The sequence below is a fragment of the Triturus cristatus genome, chromosome 1_2, assembly GCF_964204655.1.
Source record: "Triturus cristatus chromosome 1_2, aTriCri1.1, whole genome shotgun sequence".
NCBI classification, from domain to species: Eukaryota; Metazoa; Chordata; class Amphibia; order Caudata; family Salamandridae; genus Triturus; species Triturus cristatus.
The window spans coordinates 637,982,249-638,005,666 of NC_140580.1; the positions used below are offsets into that span (position 1 = coordinate 637,982,249).

General features: G+C 45.8%; 1 protein-coding gene across 1 annotated transcript in view; it reads left to right on the top strand.

Moving 5' to 3' along the window:
- The first annotated feature begins 2,043 nt into the window (after positions 1-2,043).
- The window catches only part of SNCG (synuclein gamma), a 181,542-nt gene continuing 160,167 nt past the window's right edge, over positions 2,044-23,418 (top strand). The window contains exon 1 of the mRNA XM_085607597.1: positions 2,044-2,578. Within this exon, the coding sequence (XP_085463723.1) occupies positions 2,458-2,578 (121 nt within the window). The 5' untranslated portion in view covers positions 2,044-2,457. The remainder of the gene's footprint in view (positions 2,579-23,418) is intronic.

Consider the following 23,418-nt stretch of genomic DNA (forward strand, 5'->3'; position numbering starts at 1 on the left):
GACTGGAGTCCTGGTTAGCAGGATTCCAGTTAGACTAGTCAGAAACAGCATAGCATCAGGCAAAAAGTGGGGGTAATCATGAAAGCAGACCCTTCTTTCCTACAGCGCTAGTACTGCGTTCCATGCTAAAAAAAATTAGAACGAATGGCACCTCAAGGGCGCAGCTACTCAAGTTGATTTTGCTGCTGCTCACGTAGATTTTCTACTTCAGTGGCAGCCTTCCAACCATGAACCATCACAACCGCCTGCGTTTTATAAATCTCACCGAATCCCCTCCTAGTGTCGGGAAATCGAACTAGGAGAAGCCAAATACTGATCCTCCTCACCAACTTACAGTTCTGAAGCCGTGAGCATAAACATTTTTTGCCACACAGTGACTGGCTAAATTTGGTAGGAACTTCGCGTTACAAGAGTAATGCAGAGTCGCCAAAAACTCCACAAATTCCGCAAGTGGAACAGAATATTCCACCAACCTCCAATCATAATGCCTTCTGGGTGACCCTGAACTCCATAAAAAGCACATCGTAAGATATGTTGGAATCGTTATGGTTGAATATTGATCTAGATCTTGAAAGATGAAACTTAGATCTCATACATATCAGAAGAGTGTCTTTATGAAGCAGTTTTTTTTGTCTATTCTGCATGCTGATCAGCGACATTAGAGCAACCTTGAGAGCTCCGATTGCTCGTTGGTGGGATCCAGGGCACGAGTCGGGGGTACACGCGGGTACACAGCGTCCACCCACTATTTTCAAAGGGTGGACCCCATCCCCCCTGCCACGAAGTTGGGCCCCACAGAAATATGTTGAACTTGTCCCAGTGTCATTTTCAGACACCGGACACGTTCAGCAGCACCTGCAGGTTGTCTGCTTTTCATTCTCAGCAGCAACGTGCAGTCAGTTAGGGGGCTTTTTTTACACCTCCAGCTGGGCCAAAGATAAAGGCAGAAGTTAAGGGGCCATCAGGCCTCCTTTTGATCGAGTATCCAATGGGAGGTGGCATGGAACCTCTCACTTAAATGTAAATGCACAGGAGAGGAAACAAAAGCACACAGCATGTTATCTCTTCACAGATACTTAAGAGATGCATGCTTTTTACTTTTTTCAGCCCCTATATATAAGTGCATGCACTAAGAATGTCAGATGGGATGGTCTGTCAAAGTATTTACACAAATAACAATATAAATAGCACGTTTGTATTTCTTTTATAGCGCTACTCATCCTAATGCAGAGTCTTCCAGTGAGGTCACTTCCTGTGATGCCATGTGGGATGCCACGCGTCATGACGTAATGCGCTTTGTTGCACGCGTCAAGATGTCACTTGCATACTGCCTAACGTGGTCCGTCCCTCTACTTCTTTTTATAGGACGTGTGCCCTGGTGGGGTCCAAGCAATGTCTTCATTCACCAAACAGAGTCTGCGACGGCCTCACTTAGATTCTTGAATAAAGAGATGGGGAGGGCGGAATGAGGACAGAAGGGCTTTTCACCGAATAGTTAGTGTGACCCCAAGAAACCTTCACCCACAGTGTGCATTTTACAAAGTAACGGTACTGATTTAACGGGTTAATTACTTCGAGAAACGCATCGGAGAGATCGCAGAGTTGACATATTTTTAAAGAGAGAACTAAAGCTCATTTGCGCTTTTGCAAATCCCCTGTTTTTGTGTTTATCGTGGAATCCCACTTCGTTTGCAATAATGTCCCTCTGGCAGGGGGTTAGGCACCTGTAAAGCACCGGTGAAGGCTTTTCTACTTTTATTTACTTTCACGTTATTATCTGTAAACGGGAACGAAAAAATCTGCTTTTAATGTTTCCTTTCTTGTACCAGCCTTCAGTAAAGTGTTGGGGACGTGGGCAAATCGCAAGGGATGGCTTTGTTTGCGAGTTAAAGGGTCCTGTGGGAGTCGCAGCCTCTGGTTGCAGCTGCGTTCGCAGCAAGGAGTGATGCCGCCCTCCGACGGTCCCCACTCTCCCCGGCCTCCCAGCCTGCCTCTGGACCGCCTGAGCATCTCTGCGGCGCTCGGTACCCGTCACAGCTGGAGGGCTTCTGCAGCGTGTCCTTGAAACAAAAGCATATTGCAGCAGAGAGGACCTGAAAAAAATCCTCATCCGGCTGAGAGTGCTCTAGAGGGTCCCGGCGCCCGCATCTCCCCTCCCACCTGCCCTCTCCCTCCTCCCACATCCCATCATTAATATTTTAGAGCCCGGCATCCGTTGGCATTGGCCGGGACGCAGTGCAGCTTATACATAAGAGCTGGGCAGGGCTGGACACTCAACCACTTCCACGCGGACATCCCACTGCACACTGGAGGAGGCAGGGGGCAAGAAGCAGGCACAGGCTACAGGGTGAGGCCGCGTCAAGACACCACTGAGACCAGAGTGGACCTTGCTGTGGTACCCAGGAACCAGGATCCGAGACCTCAGAGAACTACCAAAGCCAGCCCAGATCCCCAAGCATGGATGTCTTCAAGAAAGGCTTCTCCATTGCCAAGGAGGGTGTGGTCGCCGCAGCGGAAAAGACCAAGCAGGGTGTGTCCGAGGCCGCAGAGAAGACCAAAGAGGGTGTCATGTATGTGGGTAAGGAACACTCAATCTTACTTGTTACTAACTCAGAGGGCAAAGGCTGGTTGGTCGTTCATTTGGCTCCACTCTGCCAGTTGGGCAAACCCAACACTGTTTGAGACACTGCAGGGGAGCTCTTGCCTACTATGCTGTCAACTTTATGCGTTCATATATACAGTTATTTTGAAGTGCTAACCAACTAATGGTCAATGTACAACAAGCCACAGTATTCTTGTAACATAAAGCCCACTAGGAGCTAAATCGCCCCTACTTGAATGACCTTGAAGGGTCTTTGAAAGGTAACAGAAAGGGCCTGGGTAGAAGAGGATTGAAGAGTTTCAAAATTCACATATTTGGCGATGATCTGCAAGTTCCCTGTGGTAGCAGAGTATATGCTCAAGCTCCTCACGCTGTCCGTCAAGGTGAACAAATCTGCCTCACCCTGTGCATGTCACCCAAGCGCCTTACATTGGCTCTGCATGTGCCCTTACTTCTTCTCACTGTCCATGTGCTTCTTGCTCATAATATTATATTCCCAAAGTGGGACTTGCCCTGTCTGTCCCTGTGACTTACCCTCCACAGTCTACCCATCCACCAATGCCTACTCATACCATCTGGCTGCAGCTAGTTCATCCTGTCTAATCATGATCACCAGGCTCCCTCACAGTGTCAGGTTGTGCACTCCAAACAGTTTACGCTGTCTATCCATGAGGAAGTAGATAGTCATCGTTTCTTCCTCATGCTCTTTACGTGGCCCAACCTAATTTGCCCCGTCCATGTGGTGTGAGGTCTGCACCCTGTCTATCTAAATGCCACAATTTACCTTGTTGTGATCGGTTCTTTTCACACTGACTGGCTTGTGTCCCAAGCTTGCTCGGCTGCTTAGAAAAGAACTGTGCTTGGAGGCAAGTGGCATCCACCATTTATTGCATGTTATTCTCACCTGTAAAAGACTGAAGGGCAAAATGGTCTCATTGATTGAACTGTGAACTGCAACTTGGAAGGTAGGCCTGTTGGTGGCTTGCAATATTCGTTAGATGACAGCAATGGAATCCGATATATGATCAATTTAAGAGCCATTGTCTTGTGGTACCCCCAAGCTACAGAACAGCATAGTTTCACTGATCTCACATTTAATACTGTGGGTGTTTGAAAACACACTCAGAACTTATTGAGATAATGTTGGGCACCTTTGCCGGTGAGATAATGTCTTTAATAAATAAGATCTGTGTGTACCCTGTAGGCTTATTGGTTCAAATGCAAATGAGCAATCTCAACCTTTCATTCTTCAGAGGTGAGGTGGAAATATTTAACTCCCATTAGATGGGCAATTACGACTCCCATTATGTACATTACTATCAATTTATATGACTGTGCCAGCAAGTGCTATGAAATAACAATTGAGAACGGTTATATTGCAACTCTAGCCACATGTGGCATTGCCACCAGATGCAGTGTGCCTTTTTATGGTGCAAATACTGCTTTATAGGGAACCCGCCATGATAGGCTAATCTTGAGGTGTTATAACAATCACACTTGGGTGTCTGCTTCTGGGGGCAATAGGCGTTTTGGGATAGATGCAGTGCTAACTCTCCTGAAAGATCCTGAAGCCAGGGCTGGAGCAAGAATGTTGTCACTCTAGAGAAAGTCCAAAATTGTCGCCTTTCTCAACTCCAGCGGCCATGTTTTTTGTTTCTGAGGTAGATCATTACCTCCTTGCTGCTGGCACCCTAGTTGGCTGCATAGAACAGCTTCACATTACAACTTGCCCTGACTGAAGCCTCCATGTTGGAGCATGAACCCCAGAGCACAATAACTTTTAGTGACACCCCTCCCCCAAAGTAAGTGCACCTCACATAATCACAGAATGCAATAGATAATTGATTCTTTCAGACAGTAACAGAATTTACCTCATTTTGAGAGTGCAAATGATGATGCAAACAAGATTGAGATATCATTACTGCGGGAAGGTCTACCATGGGTACTCAGCCCACAGACTTACTTTACCATAAGTATCCAAGCATATGGAGAGCTGCTATTTAAATAATTGAATGGACTGGAGCTAATCTGAAGTTGGGAAATTTTCCCAGAGTGCAAAGATTCAGCTTCCTAATTATCACTTAATGCTGGGGTTAGTCTGCTTTAGTGTTAATCTGTCCAGCCGCAACTGCAGTGGAAGTCCTGCCTCTGTCGGAGGAAGGCCCGCCCACTTTAAAGATCCCCACCAATGAGCCTGGGTCTTATCCTGAAGAAAGAACTTTCAACACAACTGGTGCTTGGTGGGATTAATACCACCTCATGATGGTGACAGAAATTAACCCTTGAATATGAAACACATTAGAAGTGTCCTGATGTGTTGGGAGAGTTCAACTAGCTTATGGGGGACATTTTTGTCGGGGTCAGTGCAAGACTGCATGGTTTCCCTGGAGTCTTGCATAGAGTTTGAGGCCATTGAAAATGGTGCTTTACTGGCATGTCTACATTGGGCAGCTGGTCCTATGCTATTTCCTGTGGCATCACCAACTTCCAAAGGCATGACCTCCATCCAGAAGGTCACTTTCCCCCACCTTTGTAAAATGGCGCTGTAGTGCAGCGTTGGGAGGGTGGGACATATGTAGTTTTATGACAGATGCGCTGATACTGCCCCCATAATTAGCACAACGTTCTCCTGATTTTTTTTGCAATTTTTTCAAGTGGGGTAGCCAGTGTTAGAACTCAAGTCTCCTGTGGCGTAATTAAGAAGTTAACCCCTAGACCCAGGTCTGCATTCAGTGAGGAAGAAATTAACGCAATTTAGCTGGAAGCCCTTCCTCAGCAAATGTCTTCTTGCCTTTTTTCACTACCCAGTGAAATCTAAATAGATTTTATCATATCATAGCCTGGTTCATTTTCTTCATAGTGCCAAGGATTGGATGCTGTGGAGCCATTGCCGTCAAATACCATGTAGCCGGAATTCTGGCACTGCCAGTGCTTTATTTGTCGGGGGGGGGGGGGTCCTGGTGCTCGACACCAGAACTTAATTGTGAGCAGCACATTGGTCCCCCACACAGTGGCACTGTCTGTTTTAATTATGAGATGAGCACAACAACCGTGTTATTTAAGTCAATATACATTGAAAACGAATAATGCTAGCCTCTCAAGCCATCATTATAGCTGTGTGTGGCATTAAATAGTCTGATTTGTCACATTTGTAGGAGTGCGATGGTTAGTGGCTATGTTGGTACTGCCATTGGCAGGATATGGGTGGTGCAGGCTGCAGTGGCCTTCTGAGAAAGGCCCTGACCCTTCATTTTTTTTAAATTAAGTACTGGGCAGTGCCCAGTTCACCTTTCCATGCTGACCAATGACGACCATAGCAGCCTGGTGGAAATAATAATTGGTTTCCCACGAAAGACAATTTACTACACTGGCTATAGGCATGGGGCGGGGTAGGGAGGGCTGTTGTGTGGGAGTAGAATGTACTGGTTTGGAGAAACATAGATAGACCTAATAGGCCAATGAATTGGGCCAATAGAATGCATCTGTAGCCTGAAGTCAGCAGTCTGTTTGAGAGACAGTCAGAAAGGGAAGAGTGGGTGAATTGGTAAGTGAGTGAGCGAGTGAACAAATAACTGGTGAATGTGTGAGTTAATAAATAAATGAATGAATCAGTGAGATAAATTAGAAAATGAGTGAAATACATGAGTGAGGGAAGAAATTAGATAAAACATAATATTTTGCAAAGAATATGGAGTGAGTTCCTTAATCGTTCATTTTAAGAAGTTTCTAATTATACTGCTGTCTTAATGGAAGACAATTTTAGAGATATTGGATAGAGTATCAACTCCTCTTAAAAATGCGACACTTTACATCCTGGAACCCTAAACGTTTGTGGGCAGAGTCAAAGGAATTCCCTCAATTGCATAGGGGACGCCCCTATGCAAATGAGAGAGCACCCTCTGAAGGTAGCGCTGGCACATCAGGAGCCGGATTACCAATGACTGTGCCAGCGCTAATTGTCACTGTGCGCCCGAGTAGCCTGTGTTTATGTGCGTTTGCGTCTGTGCGCTACTACAATATGCACTCAGACGCAAACGCACACAAACCCTGGGGCAGATTTACAAGCCCCTTGCGCCACTTTTGTGTCATTTTTACCATGGAAAAAGTGACGCAAAAGTGGTGCAAAGGACTTGTAAAACTGCCCCACAGTGTTCAAAGTCTGCGCCAACATCACGACGGCATTACAGACCGATCCTCTGTAATGCCGTCAGGCGCATACTCTGGCGCACAGCGACAATTACCGCAGGCTTAGTCATCGGTAAAACGGCTCTAATTGCGGCAAGACTATCGATAATATAGAAGGGGGCGCACAAGTGTCTGCGCCCCCTTGTATAATACCAAGGTTCCCCAGGGGTGCGCAAAGCGGGTGCAAACTTCTGTAATACGGCCCCTGGACTAATATTTAACTGGCTGATGCACTGTGGTTGTTGTAGTCTCTTGGCTTCCATCAATAAAACTATCTGGAATAAAGTACCACGTTACAGAGAAGTCCCGAATTGGAGGAATGTGTCCTTGGTAGCTTCGCCTGCACGTCATATGTATTGCCAACACAATGCATATGTACCAAGGTACCTTTATACCAGTGGTGCCCTCGACAATCACCCCTGGGCAGTCTCAGACTGAGACAGAAAATATCAAAGACATCAACAGTATAAAACGGCCCAGCAGGCCTTAAAACAGGCCCTGACAATGACCTTACGCCAGCCCTTCTGACCCTGTGTCCCAAAAACACAGAGCTCTGTGGCGCCATCTTAGACTGCAAAGAATGAGAGATCCCCGAGGCTGCCTGCCTGAGGGCTGGCGTCCGGGGCACGCGGGCACACCCAGAACTGCATTCCACCTCCCCCTCAAGGTTCGGCGTCATAATGCAGCATATGCTAATGTCCATGATGGAGCAGACGTCCGATGCTCTCACGGGGGTGTTAAAGGAGAAGGCATCCTGAGGTGGGGCGGCCTCGGAAAAAGCACTGCCACGTGCGCACTGCACGAGGCACCCTCAGCCCTTACTAGTTGTTAAATGTTTTACGATCCTTTTCCCCATAGTGCTGGACTGGGAACCAAAACCGGCCCTGACAAAGTGCTCGGCCGGCCTCCCCGGGGGTGTGGCCGAGCTCTTTGCCTGGGCCGGTTTTTGGGCCGATTTTGTTACAGGGCCGATTTTGCAGCTATGCTGCAAAAACGGCCCTGTAACAAAAACGGCCCCCAGGGGCCCAAAACCGGCCCCCATCCGGGGAATTGCCCGGTGCCCGCTATGGCCAGTCCGGCCCTGGTGCTGGATACTGTTGAACACAAGGACAGAATGTTTAAAGCACTTCCCACTCTCTGGCACAGCACTACATTCAGTAATATTCAAATGTTTCAACGTGTGAACTTAGTATGGGCCTGTTACCACGTCATCAATTTATACGCTAAGAAAAGATTATGAATCGCCATCTTTTGACTTTTTAAGGTCAACAGATGATGAAATTTGCATTCTAGCGCGCATTTAAACGCAAGTCTTGGTAACAACAACCGTAGAATGCCATAAATTGACGTGATGTTTTAGCACAAAGAAAAGTACTTTCTCGCCCCTGTGTTGATGAAGTTCTGAGATGGCCCTGCCGAGATTTAAAATGTCTCCTTCACGTGACTGACAGATATCTGCACCATGTGCCTTGACCCACTACGCTATTCTACTGAATGGTGGTGGTCTCTTTGTTGTGTGCAGTGCCTCCCTCCTTTTTCTCCTATATATTATGCAACATTATGATTAAGGCTCTCAATTTTCCATTCTTACAGATGTGTACAGATGTAGACAGACACCGTGTTTCCTGTCCGTATTTTTTTTTCTTTACCGGCAAAATACGCATAATAATGCTTCTTGCGAGTGACGCTCCATGCTGTCTTTTGTGATTTCTAGGATAACAGCTGAGCACATTGACAGCATAGGAAGTTCAAAAACTGTTTCAGATTTCCCTAATATTATAATACTGATATTTAACCGAAGGTGCATACTTTGGCTATATTTGGCAGCTTAATTTGCTAAAACGCGACAGGGATCAGTGCATGTTTATCAGTTAAATACCTTGGGAAATATACAATATTACGACTGCATTTATTCTCAAAACACAAAATAAATACGAATAAGATGGCCAAAAAATAAATATGGATAAATGCAGACGGAAATGTTCAAAAACATAAATGCCATAATACTGGAAGCCCTAGTTATGATATGCTGTGCAGTCCTGTGCGGTGCCAAGTATCATGCTTTGTTATACCATGTCACGCTGTATCATGCCTATGCCTTGCTGCACTATACTATAATTTGCCATGGTATTTTCGATTTTAGTGCCTGTAAGGGCCAACAGGGCCTTTGGGTGCTGTGCTATCCGGTGGTTTTGGAGGGGCTTAAGGGGGATGCCAGTAAACCACAAGAAGCGGATGACCATTTCCTTGCTCTGTCTTTGCCCTTTACAGCACAACCCGAGTATCCTTCTCGGTGCACGCAACACTTCTCAACACTTTTTTAAGTTGTTGCGGGGGAAGGTGGTGCGGGGTTTGGAGGGGGGGGGGGCACAAGGGGGTCTGCATCTAGCCATGATTCTGAAAATAAGTTCAAAGTTGAACGTTTGGGACCGTATTTAGTTAGGAAGTGGCGGCGAGCAGCATCTACGCTGATCAGAGATGTCGCTCTAAAAGATGAAATGGCCGGATTAAATGTTCTTTAAATAAGTCTCTCGAGATGTTACGTTCTCTATTTTTGCGGCTGAATGCTAGTAATATTACTGTGTATTCCTGGAAGCTGCCTTTGCACCCAGAGAGCGGCAGGGAGCGATGCTGCAGACTGTTCTCCGCACTGCTGATCCCGGGGGCTCCTTGGGCGTGGCAGGAAGAAGCCGCTGGCGCCAGACGGCCTGCACCAGGGCGTGGATGGCGCAAGGCTTCATGGGATACTGGTTGGCAACTTGGCACTTGCTGCTGCGTATACGGTTCTCGGATCCTCCGGGATGCAGCAAGTGCCGCGCTCGTGCGATGCAGGGTGGTTGTAGCTTCGACAGGTAGTTAGCTTAACGGGTAAATAGCACGTGTCTCCCTCCCTTTCAGAGCGTAAGAGAGACGATAGTGAGTTTAAAATATGGCTGCGTCATTGCACTGATCGTACTCCTTGTCTTGTCCCCTGGCGTCGTCTCCTGCACAATCTTGTGTGGGCTGCTACCTCAAGGGTGCAACCTCAGTGTTTGGCTGACCTACTGAAAAGCGCGTGCGTGCGTTCACAGCTACTAGTGCAGTGCTTGGCTCTTGGCCACTTTTATGTATGCACGTGAAGTCTAGCTAACACTTCAGTAAATAAACTGCGACTCGACATTTACAACTTTGGAAAGGCGACAATCAGCTATGGAATAACTCTATTCTACCACAGTACTTACTGGCAAGGTTTGGTTTTCTAGCTTCAATGGCTGGTAAATACCAAGTGTTATTGAGATGCAGTTCAAGGGCTTTGGCTTGGCATGTTCCAATTAAACTATGCATTATGAGAGTCAGAAGTATACTGGCATATGGCTGATGCTGCCCCAGGCCTACTCACCTTTCTGAGACATCATATTAACTATTCACTAATATTCCTGAGTCCGCACATCAGCCATATTGAACAATTTCTGCTTGACATCCGACTAGGTCTACCTCAGTCTCATCAAACTATCACAATTTCAAACAGTCATGAAACTAACTAGTTCCTCCCCAACCCCACTAGCCTATCAGAGGCACTCAACTGAAGTATGACTGGTGTAGCCCAAGCCTCACTTGATTTAAAAAACATTGACTCTGCATGAGGCTGACTTTTGTAGCCCCCTTAATTGGCACCAGTCTCCGACTCTTTTCCAATCCCACTGGCACTTCCGAGGCACCAGCTTGGCCTAAACCAGACTCAGCCTTTGTTCACCCACCCTTTTAAAATCACCATTCTGGCATGCATTTGAATCTTCACCAGCCCATCAGTATACAGTCTACCAGGCCTGACATGTGACTGACTTGTCCCCAGTACAACCAGTATTCAGACTGAGATAGCTGCTTGTAGGTAAATCTCATGCACGGTCATGCCCTTTTCTACGCTTTCCGGATACATTATAGATTCGGTCAGATTTCATTACATTTTTCGTGTGTGAAGTGGGGGATTCAGTGTGAGGCAAAAATCAATTTTATATTTCCTTTTCAGCAAAGTGATTCAAGATCATTATCTTTAGTTTTATCGCAAGCCTCAAAGCTTTAGAGGATGAGTCCCTAAGCTGCATTGACATTATCGTTGACAGCCAGTGCTTATTTTATTAATTGAGTTAAATCACTGCATACTTAGTGAGAAGTGTGACATGCAGTGATCATGGGCGTTGCTAGCGCTGAGGCATCCATGACTGCACATTGAACTAGTTTCTCGTGGCTGGTGGCAAACTGAAGGTGCTGGCAAAAAGCTGTGAGGGTCATTGGGGACAGGCAGTGCAGGGAAAACATTGGTGTCCATTCAAGAGGATTCCCTCCTTGGAAATAGTGAAGAATCTGCTTATCTTTTTCAACCACCCGTCCCTGCCTTTGGTGTTATTTTGTATTTGATCTAGCTTGACAGAAAAACTGTCTGTAAATGTAAATCCGTATTTGTAATGCGCGAGCTACTCACCCTTACAGGTCTCAAGGCGCTGGGGGCCGTCGTGGAAATTATGTGAGCTATTGCCCAGAGTCACTTGGTGCTGAGCAGCCACCGGAGCCAGGGATCGAACCGTGAACCCCGTGCTTTGAAGGCAGCTGCCCTGGCCGCTGCACTACACCTCTCCACCTGCAATACTTTTTGTTACATACAGATTCTATAAAATATACATAAAGAGAGTTTTGGCTCCACAAGAGGAGGATTTCTTTCTTTTCTTGCTAATGGTTGTTTGGTGTATTATTCTGCCTCCTATAGAGTGCTTCCATTTCAATGCACAAATAGCTGGTTTATATCTCAGGGGTATACTGAATCATGACATGATAATTTCTTTAGCTCACAGATGCATTGCATATAGTAACCAGTCTTCATTTGGTTTATGTTTCTCAGCAGCAGGCCTTTTTATATTTTGATCAAAACTCAAAATATGAGTCAGAACTATTGGCTTTGCCAATGCTCATTTCTTAAAGTAGATGGGGATTAAGTGTGTTTGTTTGTGTTTAATGAAGGAGCCATTTCAAGAAACAAATCTATCAGACAAGCAAACGTGCATCAAAAGACAACCACACTGTTTCAGTACCATTCTTACCACCTTCTAATGTGTGAAATATGACGTTAATTATTTACTGGTGTCGTGCAAATAACCCACAAGTGTGTGGGGGGGGAAATTCAGCAGACGTGCAAGAAAGCAGGAAAAGGGTCTAGCATTGACTGGGGAGCGAAGCGCTCAGCGCCTACGGGTTTTAAGAAGAGTGAACGTTCATTGAAAGAGAGGTGAGCTCTTGCTGCTGGCACATGCAGCTTTTCCCAGTTCATGGCTGCAAGAAGCTGGATGAATGGGAATGGGGAGTTTAATGAGGTGGTAACAGGGGGTTTATGCAGAGAAGGAAGAAAATGGTGGACAGTTGGATGTACTGGGATTCATCGAACGTGCCATGTTAGGTTTAAAGGGGCTGATCACAGCTAAAGCGATTTAAAGGGTAAATAAACTTGAGGCACTATCTGTTACACTGTTCCTTCATGAATCAACAACCGATCCTGCAGTACACAAGGGCTGCAAATAGGAAGCAAGTCCGCATAATTTGCTGTGCCAGTAAGACAAAAGCAAAAAAAAAACAATTGATGGACAGAATGCTGAACAATGTCATACATTCACCCCAGTACAGAGATCTGGGCCTAAATCCATCGTTTTTTTTGCTCCCCATGCCATCCCAGTTTAGATGTAGAGCACAGGACCCACGTCTGGGTATACCTTTCTGGAAAGCACGGGACCCACGTCTGGGTATACCCTTCAAAGCACTGGGGTGGCATGGTGAACAAAAGAACAATGGATTTAACCCAAATCTCTTGACTGGGAGTGAATGTTTGATTTGCTCTGCATTCCGTCCATCACCTATGTGTCTTTTGCTGCCATTAAGGCAAGCGTGGTTCATCAGGACAGCCATGTTGGCAGAGAGATTACCGGGAGTCCCTTCTCTGGTGTTGCACCCGCAGTGCTACTGTCTTTGAAAACAGTAAGCACACTCACCCTTCATATATAACATTATTGAGAGCCATGTGGCTGCTGGAGTGAGCTCCTTCCTAGAAAGGTATCAGCTTCTCGGTAAATGCCAGTCTGAATTCCTTCCAAGGTATAGCAGTGAAGCCAGCTCAGGTACAGAACCTGGATGTGTGTGCCCAATCCTAGATGTTTGGGGCTGGAGGGGCCTGCTTTTTGGTTTTGATTGTTCGGTCAATTTCAACACCCTCAATCATAAGATACTTGTAAACACAATGCCAACTTGCATGGGGTGGCTAGTATGCTCATTCAGGTGGTGCCCGTTGTTTCAACACCATTGATTCACAATTTGTGTCTAGAAGCATGGTCCAGCTTTTACCCGGTGCATTTCTTTTTAGCACCCCTGGGTTGGAGCTGTCCCCTTTCCACATAAATGATATAAATACTCTTTTTGGGATGTTGTGACCTGATTTAATACCTACCCCAGCATGCTAATAGCTAATGGTTGTATTTGAGAGTGTCAAGCGTTCAGGATCTACGCCAATTGAAAATGCAAACTTGCAACATTTGGGAGCAGGTGACAGTTTATGGCCTCTTTTTGACCTGTCTGTTATTTTGGGTGGTAATTCTACACCTAGTAAGTTTAATACCGCCAGTTGCAGAGTTTACCAAGTGCGGTATTACCTCCATATTCTGAGTTCTGCCCATGGAACAGGATAACATGACAATTAATAGTCAGGGGGATTTTGTAACAAATCCAGTTAATCCATAGTTATTGGGAAAACGCAGCTGCCACAGAATCTCATAAATCCAGAGTTCCACATCATGTATTTTACCTGCACAAATTCTGCCAGCATTTACTTGTAAATGGATGCAGGGAAAAAGTGCAGTATTACCACACCAGTTGTTATCTGATTTGTAGGCTTATAGGCCTTATAGGAGTTACACCTTATTTTAGATGGTAAAATCGCATCTGGTGAATACCAGTAACGCCAGGTGTGGCATTACCTTTACATTGAGTTCTGTACATTAGAAAATGAGTTACCATGATATCACTGCATATTTACCCCATATTAAAATACTTAACACAAAGGCCCTGATTACTTTCAGCTCGATTAATTGCGTTATGAGTGGTAATCGCAATCGCGCGCTATTTATTGCCAGATATATTCTGAACCCCGCAGTGTCAGAATATATAAGGTATGATAAATACGTCAACCTTTTCCGTGCCCACCGTAATCGGGGCCAAAATGTGTGATATTTCCCGTGCACAAATTCTACCTGGTTTTAACTGGAGAAATGTGGGCACCTCACCAGCTGTAATCTTGATTCAGAAGCAAACTCCTGTTTTTACCTGAAGCAGGATTAGTGCGTGAGTCTGAATGAGACCCTTAGTAATAAAAATGGAATCCATGTGAAACAGAGCATTTTATTGCCACTAGGAAACCAACCCCTCATTTTTTATTAATAGCCATAAAATTACAGGAACAATTAGATCTCTAATCTCTTGGCACTTGGGGCTACGTGCTTGTCTTCACTCAATTTCACTTGCACCAAGACTACATAAAACACCTCATGTAAATATGTGTACTATGGAGATCAAAGTGGCATTTTCTGGCTGTAATTGTCTCGGTTGTATGTGCTATGGGACTATGATTTTTAGATTTTTTTCTTTTATTTAATATATGACTTCCTTTTTTTCTATTTCTCTTTAACACGTACAGTTCTCTCATGCCTTGTCGGGTCTGTTCTGAAAACAGACACAGCCTGGGTTCCCTTGCACCTGGTGTTTCCAGTTACCAGCATTGTTAAGAGAAAACAGCATTCCCAAGGGTCCTTGATTCACATTTGTCAGGTGCTTGGACGAGTCCAAAGTCGTACAGGAGGGGCTTTGATGGAGGGAGGAATTGTACAAAACTAAGTAAATGCGAAACGTATCAAGAATGTCCAGTTTATGACGTTAAATAACACTTTGATACCACTAAAAACCCCCAATAGTAAAACTTCATAAAATGCTAAAAACTAGACCATTCCATAGCTGACTTGTCTGGAGATATGATCTCAAAGAGTCAAAGGAAGAAAACGGGGACCACACTTTGGGAAGCAATGCTGTGCTACGAGTTTCATCTAAATGCCATTTTTTAGCAACAGAACTCCACAGTTCTGTCCAAGGTGCTGAACCATGTTTTGAGGCATCTTTTGGCAGCCGACCCTTCATTTTCCTCTCCTACTTGCTGATTCAGAGTCTACGCCAAAGTTGCTCTTTAGTACTTTTAGCTGTGGCTCCCCATGGCCCTAACTCCCTCCAGAAGAGTGAGCTGGGCAGGCATGTAGCCAAAAATTAGAAGCATGAATGTTTCTAACTTCATGTTCCATGTTCACTTTAAAAAACAACTTCTCAGTTCAGTGATATAATCTGAAGTACTAAGGTGAAACGGTTCTGCATGTTAATGATATACACTTTTTAAATTTTGAAAAGACCATATCCTATTTTGTCACATTTGCTGCAAGATGACTCTAAAAATGAAGGTATTCTTGAAGTTAAGCCTGCAGAACACCATAGTTACTTCCCTTTTAGGTCGAGCCTACATCGCTTGCGGCAGGATCATTTGTTGTAATACTTTGTGGGCTCTGGAGGTGCAGAACTGGTCTGCTTCCGCTTTTTTTGCTTTCTGCTTAGAGACTTATTTCACAATTTTTTCAGTGGCTAGGTCGTGGGTGCCTTTATTTTTTGCTGTCTGCTTCGCCAGCACTGACAGCATAGGTGCAAAAAAAGGTATGCAGTTACCTGCTGGCGTCTGTGGTATTACTGCACTATCCATGTCCCTTTCAAGTCCGGGTGCGTGCTCGGTGGCCTCCTCCCCGGATCAATCCACCAACACCTGTGTGGCTTGAGCCCCGCTCCCAACCTCCAATCCTAGCATCAGCAGTGCGGATGCCCTGCTGCCTCCTCCTTGCTGTTCCCTAGCACATTTTGTCACCGCTGTCACGGAACACCGGCATTTTCAACGAGCCCTGGCGTTGCTGTTGACACCATGTTCCCGCTGGCGCCGCCACAGAGGATCACAGAGGAGGGGGCTGGGGCCAAGGAGCAGCGGCAGGCGGCATAGTAACAGGGCTCAGCTAACCCTTGCACACCCTTGCTTCAGCAGCCGCTTCCTCCCTCCTCTTCCCACTTTATATTATGCACCAGGGCTGCATAAAAACAACGGTGTCCCCTTCTCCTGCTCTGCCTCTGGCAGCTGTCTCCCCTTTCTTTTCTTTATTTCTCTTCTTCTTATTCCCTCTCTTTGTGTCTCTGTCTCACTCCTCTTCACTTTGCTGAAAACCAGGGCACAAGTCCTAAAAAAAGAAGTGGGGGGACGCTAACGTCACGACAGGAAGTGACGTCACGATAGGTGGCTTGCACCATCAGACTCATTGCCTCCCCTCGCTCACCCCTTAGATGCGATTGCATCAGAGAAGCCAGCGCGTGAGCAGCGTTCTGAATGAGCTCCGATCTCGCCCCAGAGAGGCCAAAGAGTGAATGTGTGGCTCCATTTGCTCCAATTATCGTGCTCCTGGTAAAATAAGTGGGGGGACGCCGTCCACCTGCGTGGTACCCCGACTCGAGCCCTGCTGAAAACCGTGACTTCAAGAAACTGCTCTTACCCTCTCTTTCCTTCATTCGCTCCCTTGTGAAATGGATGCAACAAAAAAACACTCTTGATGGAAATATCGTCTTTTTCTGTAATTTTTCTATTCCAACGTGCAATCTCGGGACGGAGAGAAACAAGCATTTACAATGCAATGGTCTCGGCATTGGTAAAGTTAGAGCTATTGGCATTGCTCATGACATTATTTTTGTTAATGTTTTTGTTTTTAAAACATTTAAAGAAACGGCATTGTCATGAGCAATGCCAATAGCTCTAACTTTAACAATGCCGAGACCGTTGCATTGTAAATGCTTGTTATAATACTAAAAACATTGAAGCAGTGTTTGTGAAAAGGAGCAATCCGCAAATGTGGGCCACTTTTTGTTAGGGTGCCCTGGCCTAAACTACAAAAACTCCTACACAGGCCCATATGTAGGACTGGGGACGTGTTTCACTTGAGTTTCTAGAAATAAAACGTTTTTGCTTAAAAATGCCTGGAAGTAATTTTAGCCATTTAATCATAAAAACGATAAAACTCTAGTAGGTAGGAAACTATAAGTCCTGGCATTCACTGCCAGGCAGTTGGAATGTTTTCATGGTTTTGTGTGTAAAAGCCATGCTGGCCGCAACTGTGTAATAATAAAATAGATGCTTGCTCCTAAATGTCAGGGTATAACTGACCGAGCGCCTCGGTGAGAGCTGGGTGCTTGTCTCCCTGGCAGTGGCGTTGCTGTCCTCTGTGTGGGGGAATGCTTTGCCATGCAGTTCAACGAGAAGCTTTTACAGCCCGACATGAAAGGGCACCGACGTGACAACGAACAAAAGCCTCCACCCCCTCCTGCTTGCTGGGGGCAGGCCGAGCAAACCAAACTTCACACAAAGCTGCTGCAGCTGAAGTGAGTCACAGAGACGCGAGGCAAATGCAGAGTAAAACAGTCTCAGGTTTTTGCCACTCATCCATTGACAATACAACTGATTTCCTGTAAAGGGTGATTCACAGGAGGGACAGATGCGCGTGAGTCCCAGCGTTTAAAATGTGGGTGGAGGAACATTTTGTGTGTTAGTCAATTAACAGAGGGGCAGAGCCTTATGCAGTGCTGACACCGAGCGTGGTGACTTATAGTTTAATCGCACAACTCTCAGGACCCTAGGCGCTAAATTCTCAAAAGGGGAGGACATTAGAAGTAGTTACTTATGGCTTTGGGCGCTGTTTGGGGTGGAAGCAGGAACGTTTCCCCATACACAGAACAAGGAGCAGCAAGTAATGTTTCAGATGTGGGTATTGCGCAGGGATGGGGGTTATCTAGGCGCTTGTGCAGTACATGGAGATGAAATGGAGAGCGACAGGAAGCTATGACAGGTAATGTGGATTGAAGACTTGGCTGCCGCCCACCCAGGGGGGCACGAGCAGTAAAGCGGTGCGGATAGTTGGGCCACCCCCCTCCCCCCACAACAAGACGAAGTGAAGCAAGCAGCCGCAAACATTCAGCATACACTACCGTGTAGAATACATATTTTCTTTTGGGGTGGGGGGGGGTACAGGGTTGTCTCTACAGTGCGACATACAAGGATAGATACACTGATTTATGCAAGTTGACTTTCAGCACAGTGTAGTTTGAAACATAGCTTCGTGAGGGGAGTACTTTATACACTACGACATGCAGTGCGACTCATAGGAGTGAATGCACAAGGAAGTTAACTGCGATTGGCTATGCGATATTTTATGCAATATTCAATGCGACCTCTGTGCAGCCCGGTTCTGCCGACAGTTTATGCAGTGCAGTGTGCAGTGTCCGACGCAGTGCGATGCAGAGTGTGAACTGCAGTGCAATACTAGGTATCACAGTTTGACACTTTGGTGTGCGTCATGCCTGTCACATGCAGCGCCATTTACAGTGTAGTGTGATAGACAATACGCAGCGCGACTGGCAGTGCGATTGAAATGCAGTACGTGGTACAATGCACCGTGCAGCGCAACCTACAGCCTACTAAGAGCAATTTACATTACATGATAATGTTCATTATGCAGTTCAAAATCCAGAGCGCTGTGCACAGATTGTACAACTTGTCGTTGGATGTGCAGGAACTGTGATATATTAACAGCAGTGGAACATTCAGTGCTATTAAACGACCGCTTCATGATATGATATGCAGTGGGAAATGCAGTGACACAATGCACTGCAATGTTGACATGGCTGTTCCTAATGCTCACCCTACATCTACACAGTGCACCCCAGCCTGCCACCGTGTCAACCAGTGTGAAGACGTGTGAGGGCAAAGCATTCCACTACTACATGAAACGCGCGAAATCCGCCGCCGGGGAAATTTCGCGCTCGGCGGAGATTTACGCGGAGATTCGCGAGCGCGGCTCCTTCGGTTCGTTAAAACGAGGAATTTTGGTGATGGTTTTTGCGTTTCATTCTTTTTGGGAGACTCGTTTCATGGTATACCTTTGGCAGGATTTTCGTCCCCGTTTCGCGAATCCACAGCCATTTTGTGAGTGTTCCTCGAAACAGAAAATGTGTTCTAGGCCTAGCAATGAGCAGATGCAGGACAGGGTATGCACACTTGTTTTTTTTTCTACACTGTATAGTAGGTGTCGTTGGTACTCCTATTTGGCAGCACTGCTAGTCGCCTGAAATGGGACAAGGAGCAGCGACCTCCTGAGAAATATCTTGGGTCCTGGCACTTATGTCACACATTAAGCACTGCTAGCAAGTGATGTTGCTTTCTAGCAACCTCGTCACTGCTTCACTATTTACTGTTCTATTTTCCCTTAAGTTCATGGCCTCAACAATTTTTTGTGTTTCCGCGCCAGTGGCGCTTTCCGTTAATGTACTTGCACGCAATCCACAACCTGTTGTGTAATTTGCAGATTTCAACAACAAAAAATATTTCAATCTCGGCTGGATCGACAGTTACTTTAAAAAGAGCCACCAGTGGTGCAGGACAGTGACAGAAAAGTGAACTGCTCACCTTTCAGTTGCTTAATGTCATATTCAGATGTTAAGCTAGTGCTAACACGGTGACATTTTTTCTTAGACATTATTAATATGTTTTAAGATTACAAATTTACGAAATAGCATTGCAGGTGAGCAAGTTGCATTTTGCCACATCATTTACCCTTTTCTTGCCTCATAATTCGCTCAACCAGGCGGCATGAGTTCCATTGCGGCAGAATTCCAGTTGCCCTTCTTATGTTTTCATCTTTTCCATATCATTTATAATATCGTTATGCACGTTTACCCTCCAGGGAACTCTCTGAGTTAGCGTTTAATGTTCCTTGCAATTGGTTACATGTAAATGTAGCGCCTTCTGGCTTTAGTCTCCTGAATTTACAGTTCTGTAACCTTTTTCGTACACATGGCGATCGGGTTGGTCATCTGTCTCTTCTCCATAAAATGTCACATAAATATTGTTGATCACTTTGTAAATAGAAATAATAAAACTAAACGTGTCGTTCCTTTTCACATCAAGGCCAAAACTGCTTTTGATTTTCGTTGACACACGTTCCTCCGACAACGTAAACCAATCGTATTCTTTGAAAGATTCCAACACAAAAACTGAAATGAAAAACAATTGAAAATTAAGGTGCGTTATCGGGAATACCCGTATTCACGCGCCCAAATAAGTTGTGCACGTGTTGGCGTGTGTGCGAGCTGCTGAGCGCCCCCTCCTATGTTTATCTGTGGTGTGTTTCGGGAATTTCATGGATCTGCAGGTATGTGCCCGAATGGGGGGGGGGGGGGGGTCTAGGAGACAGGGCGAGTGAGAAAGAGATCAAAGGGGCTTCGGTGTATCTGTGAAAGACAGTCCAAGTGCCGGGTCCCTGTAATGAATGCAGCAGTGTCGTTTTGCGTGGGGGCGGTATTCTCTCGTAAGACAGTCTGACACGGATGTGATTGTGTTTTTTCGCAAAATAGTTCAGACTGCATTCAGTTATATACCTGATGTGAATGTGGCTCGGTTGTGTGTGGGGGTGGGGGCCGCTGCAGGACACACCACCGCCTTTCTCCGAGGCAGAGCAGAAATGCCTCGGAGAAACGCAGCGTCCTTTTCGGATTCGGGGGCGTGTTTGTCTTTTCTCTCCTCCAGCCATTGGCTGGAGGAGAGAATGAGACTTCTTGCAAAAAACACGCCCCCCGATCCGAAAAGGACGGGGCCTGATCGGAGTGACGGGACCTCTTCTCCAATGGCTGGCCAGCATTGAAGAGGCCAGCCAATGGAGAACAGGGGAGAAGAGGGGCGGGTTCAAGCCCCTCTTCTCCAAGTCAATAAATCTCTCGACTTCCGGTTCTGCCTTCGGCAGACCGGATGGTCCCGAGACCTAAAAAGGTTAAAAACTACGAAAAGTAACTAAGTAAAGCAAGACAGAGTGGTTGCTAAGTGACCAGGCTGGTGTTATTCACACCCGAAACGCATTAGCGCCACTTTACAATGTTTGCCATTGAAGCGTTACTTCCGTTTTCTTGTCTTTTTGTGAACAACATTGTTTTGCCCGGGTGGGAAAGCGCACCAAATCCTGTCGGTCCTGCGATACCTGGTTGATGTATGGAGTAGAAAACGTTTAATGTGATGCTTTTCAGCTGTTTTCCTTATTTTAGTTTACAAAGCATGTACCGCAGCTTGTAGTCTTTTAAACCATACTGTTTACGTTTTGACAGTGTCCACTGTTCTATTCTCCTGCTTTGCCACTAGCCTCTGTCCCCCCTTCTCTCTTTCTTTATTTCCCCCTTATTCCCTCTCTTACTGTCTCTGTCTCGCTCCTCTCCACTTGCTTAAAACCGTGACTGCCACAAATGGCTCTTACCCTCTATTTCCTCTCCTTTCCTTCATTCGTTCCCGTGTAAAATGGATCCAAAAAAAGAAAGAAAGACTTTTGCTGGAAATTTAGTTTTTTTTCTGTCATTTTTCTATTCCAAAGTGCAGCCTCGGGACAGAGAGAAGAAACATTTAAAAATGCAAAAAGTAACTAAATAACCAAATAAAGACAAGCATTGGCATAGCTAATAGATCTCGCCTTTGGGACCTTATAAGTGTTTAGCCATGCAACATTTGCATAACTAAATACTTATAAGGTCCCAAAAGCGAGACCTATGGCTATGCCAAGCGGCCGTGCAGCCGCGAAAGTGATCGCGATCAAACATCAAAGCGGCCGTGCGGCCGCGAAAGTGAAAGTAATCTCGGCAAGCGCGGCGCGCGCGCCCGCGCACATGCACTGTAGCTCTAGGCTGGCCTGGTAGCACTTTTTGAAGCCCTCTCAAAAAGTCTCGCCAGACCAGCGCATGCGCTGGGTCAGGCGAGACCTAAAAAACAGAGTGGTCACAAAGTGACCAGATTGGTTTTATTCACACCCAAACACATTAGCACTACTTTGCAGAGTTTGCCAGTGAAGCGCTACTTTCATTTTCCCGTCTTTCTGTGAACTACATTGTTTTCCTCGGGTGCGAAAGTGCACCATCCTGGGGGGGTGAGGGGAGGGGGTGTTCTCGTCTTTCTGTGACCAACTTTGTTTTCCCCGGGTGCGAAAGTGCACCATTCCTGGGGTCCTGCAATACCTGGTTGATGTATGGAGTACAAAACGTTTCGCCTGATCCTTTTCAGCAGTTTTCCTTATTTTAGTTTCTAAAGTGTGTACTGCAGCTCTGTGTTCAGGGACGTGGTCTTCTATACCATACTGCTTATGTTTTTTGAGGCTATAAGCAATGGGCATTGAAACAGGCCCCTTACGGGCCCTGTAGTATGTCCTTGACTTTTCAGGCAGAAACACTCACGGATTTCTGAATAATGAGTGTAAAAGCGTTAGTTATTCCTGCTTACATTTCACATACTTTACTTAATCTTGCATTCCCTAGGAGTGTTTGCTTTTTCTAGGATATTAATTTTTTTTCTCCCGGCAGCATATTGCTCTTGTTTGGTGCATACTTTGAATTGAGTCGCATCCAGGTGTTTATAGCAGGGCACAATTGGGTTGTAGCTGAAGGCAGTGAGAGTTTCTGTCAGTGGGGCAGTATGGTGTTCAGTGGGGGAGAGGGTGTAGCACCAACTCAGCACCACTTCAGAATCAGTGCTGTACCAGTCAGCATTAATCAGCACCACTTCTACATCACTCAGCAGTACCACCGCAGCATCACCTGAGCATCACTCAGCAGCACCTGAGCACCACCACAACACCACCATAACATCACTCAGCTCAAGCGCAGCGCCATCTCAGCACCAGCACAGCACCACCTCAGAACCAGGTCGGCACCATCTGAGCACCACCTCAGCACCAGTGCAGCACCTCCTCTGAACACGCGCAGCACCAGCTCTGTACCAGTGCAGCATCACCTCGTACTTTCATTATAAAAAAAGTTATAACAAACAAGCATTAGAACAGACAGGAAGAATTGGCAGCCTTGCACAAACAAAAAACTAGACAACATTTTTAATGTGAATTCTTTTTTTGATAGGGTGGTCAGTTCTACATAATATGTTCTTGGTTATATGTAAAATAACAAAAATGCTTACAACCCTTTTTTATTATAACTTTTCAACATGCTGCACAGCAGGCACACTGCTCTGTGCCATAGCTTAAAGTCATTGGCAAAGACAATAGCTCTGGCTAATCACTTATAAGGTCCCAAAGGGGAGACCTATTGGCTATACCAATATTTGTTTTAATTTCAATTAACCTTTAAAGGAATGCTTGCCCCTTTATTTAACATCTTTTTAAGTTTAGTGCTGAGTGGAGTAAATAGCTGTTGACCAGGGGACAGCATTTAAATGCCAGGAGGGCCGCATGCAGCCCCTCGGCATTCTTGGATTATCACTGAGCTAAATCAAGGCACATAGGCCTAAGGGCAGACACAAACTATATTTTTTTCCATTTCTATTTGAATGAATACTGTCAAACGTTTACAAAGTGCTTGCGCCAGAGTGCCGAAAAAGGTTGGAAAAACATCAGAAAGTAGAGGTAAAGGAAGCTGTCACAAGCAGCAGAAATACAGCCTCTCCTGAGCCTGTAAATCTAACT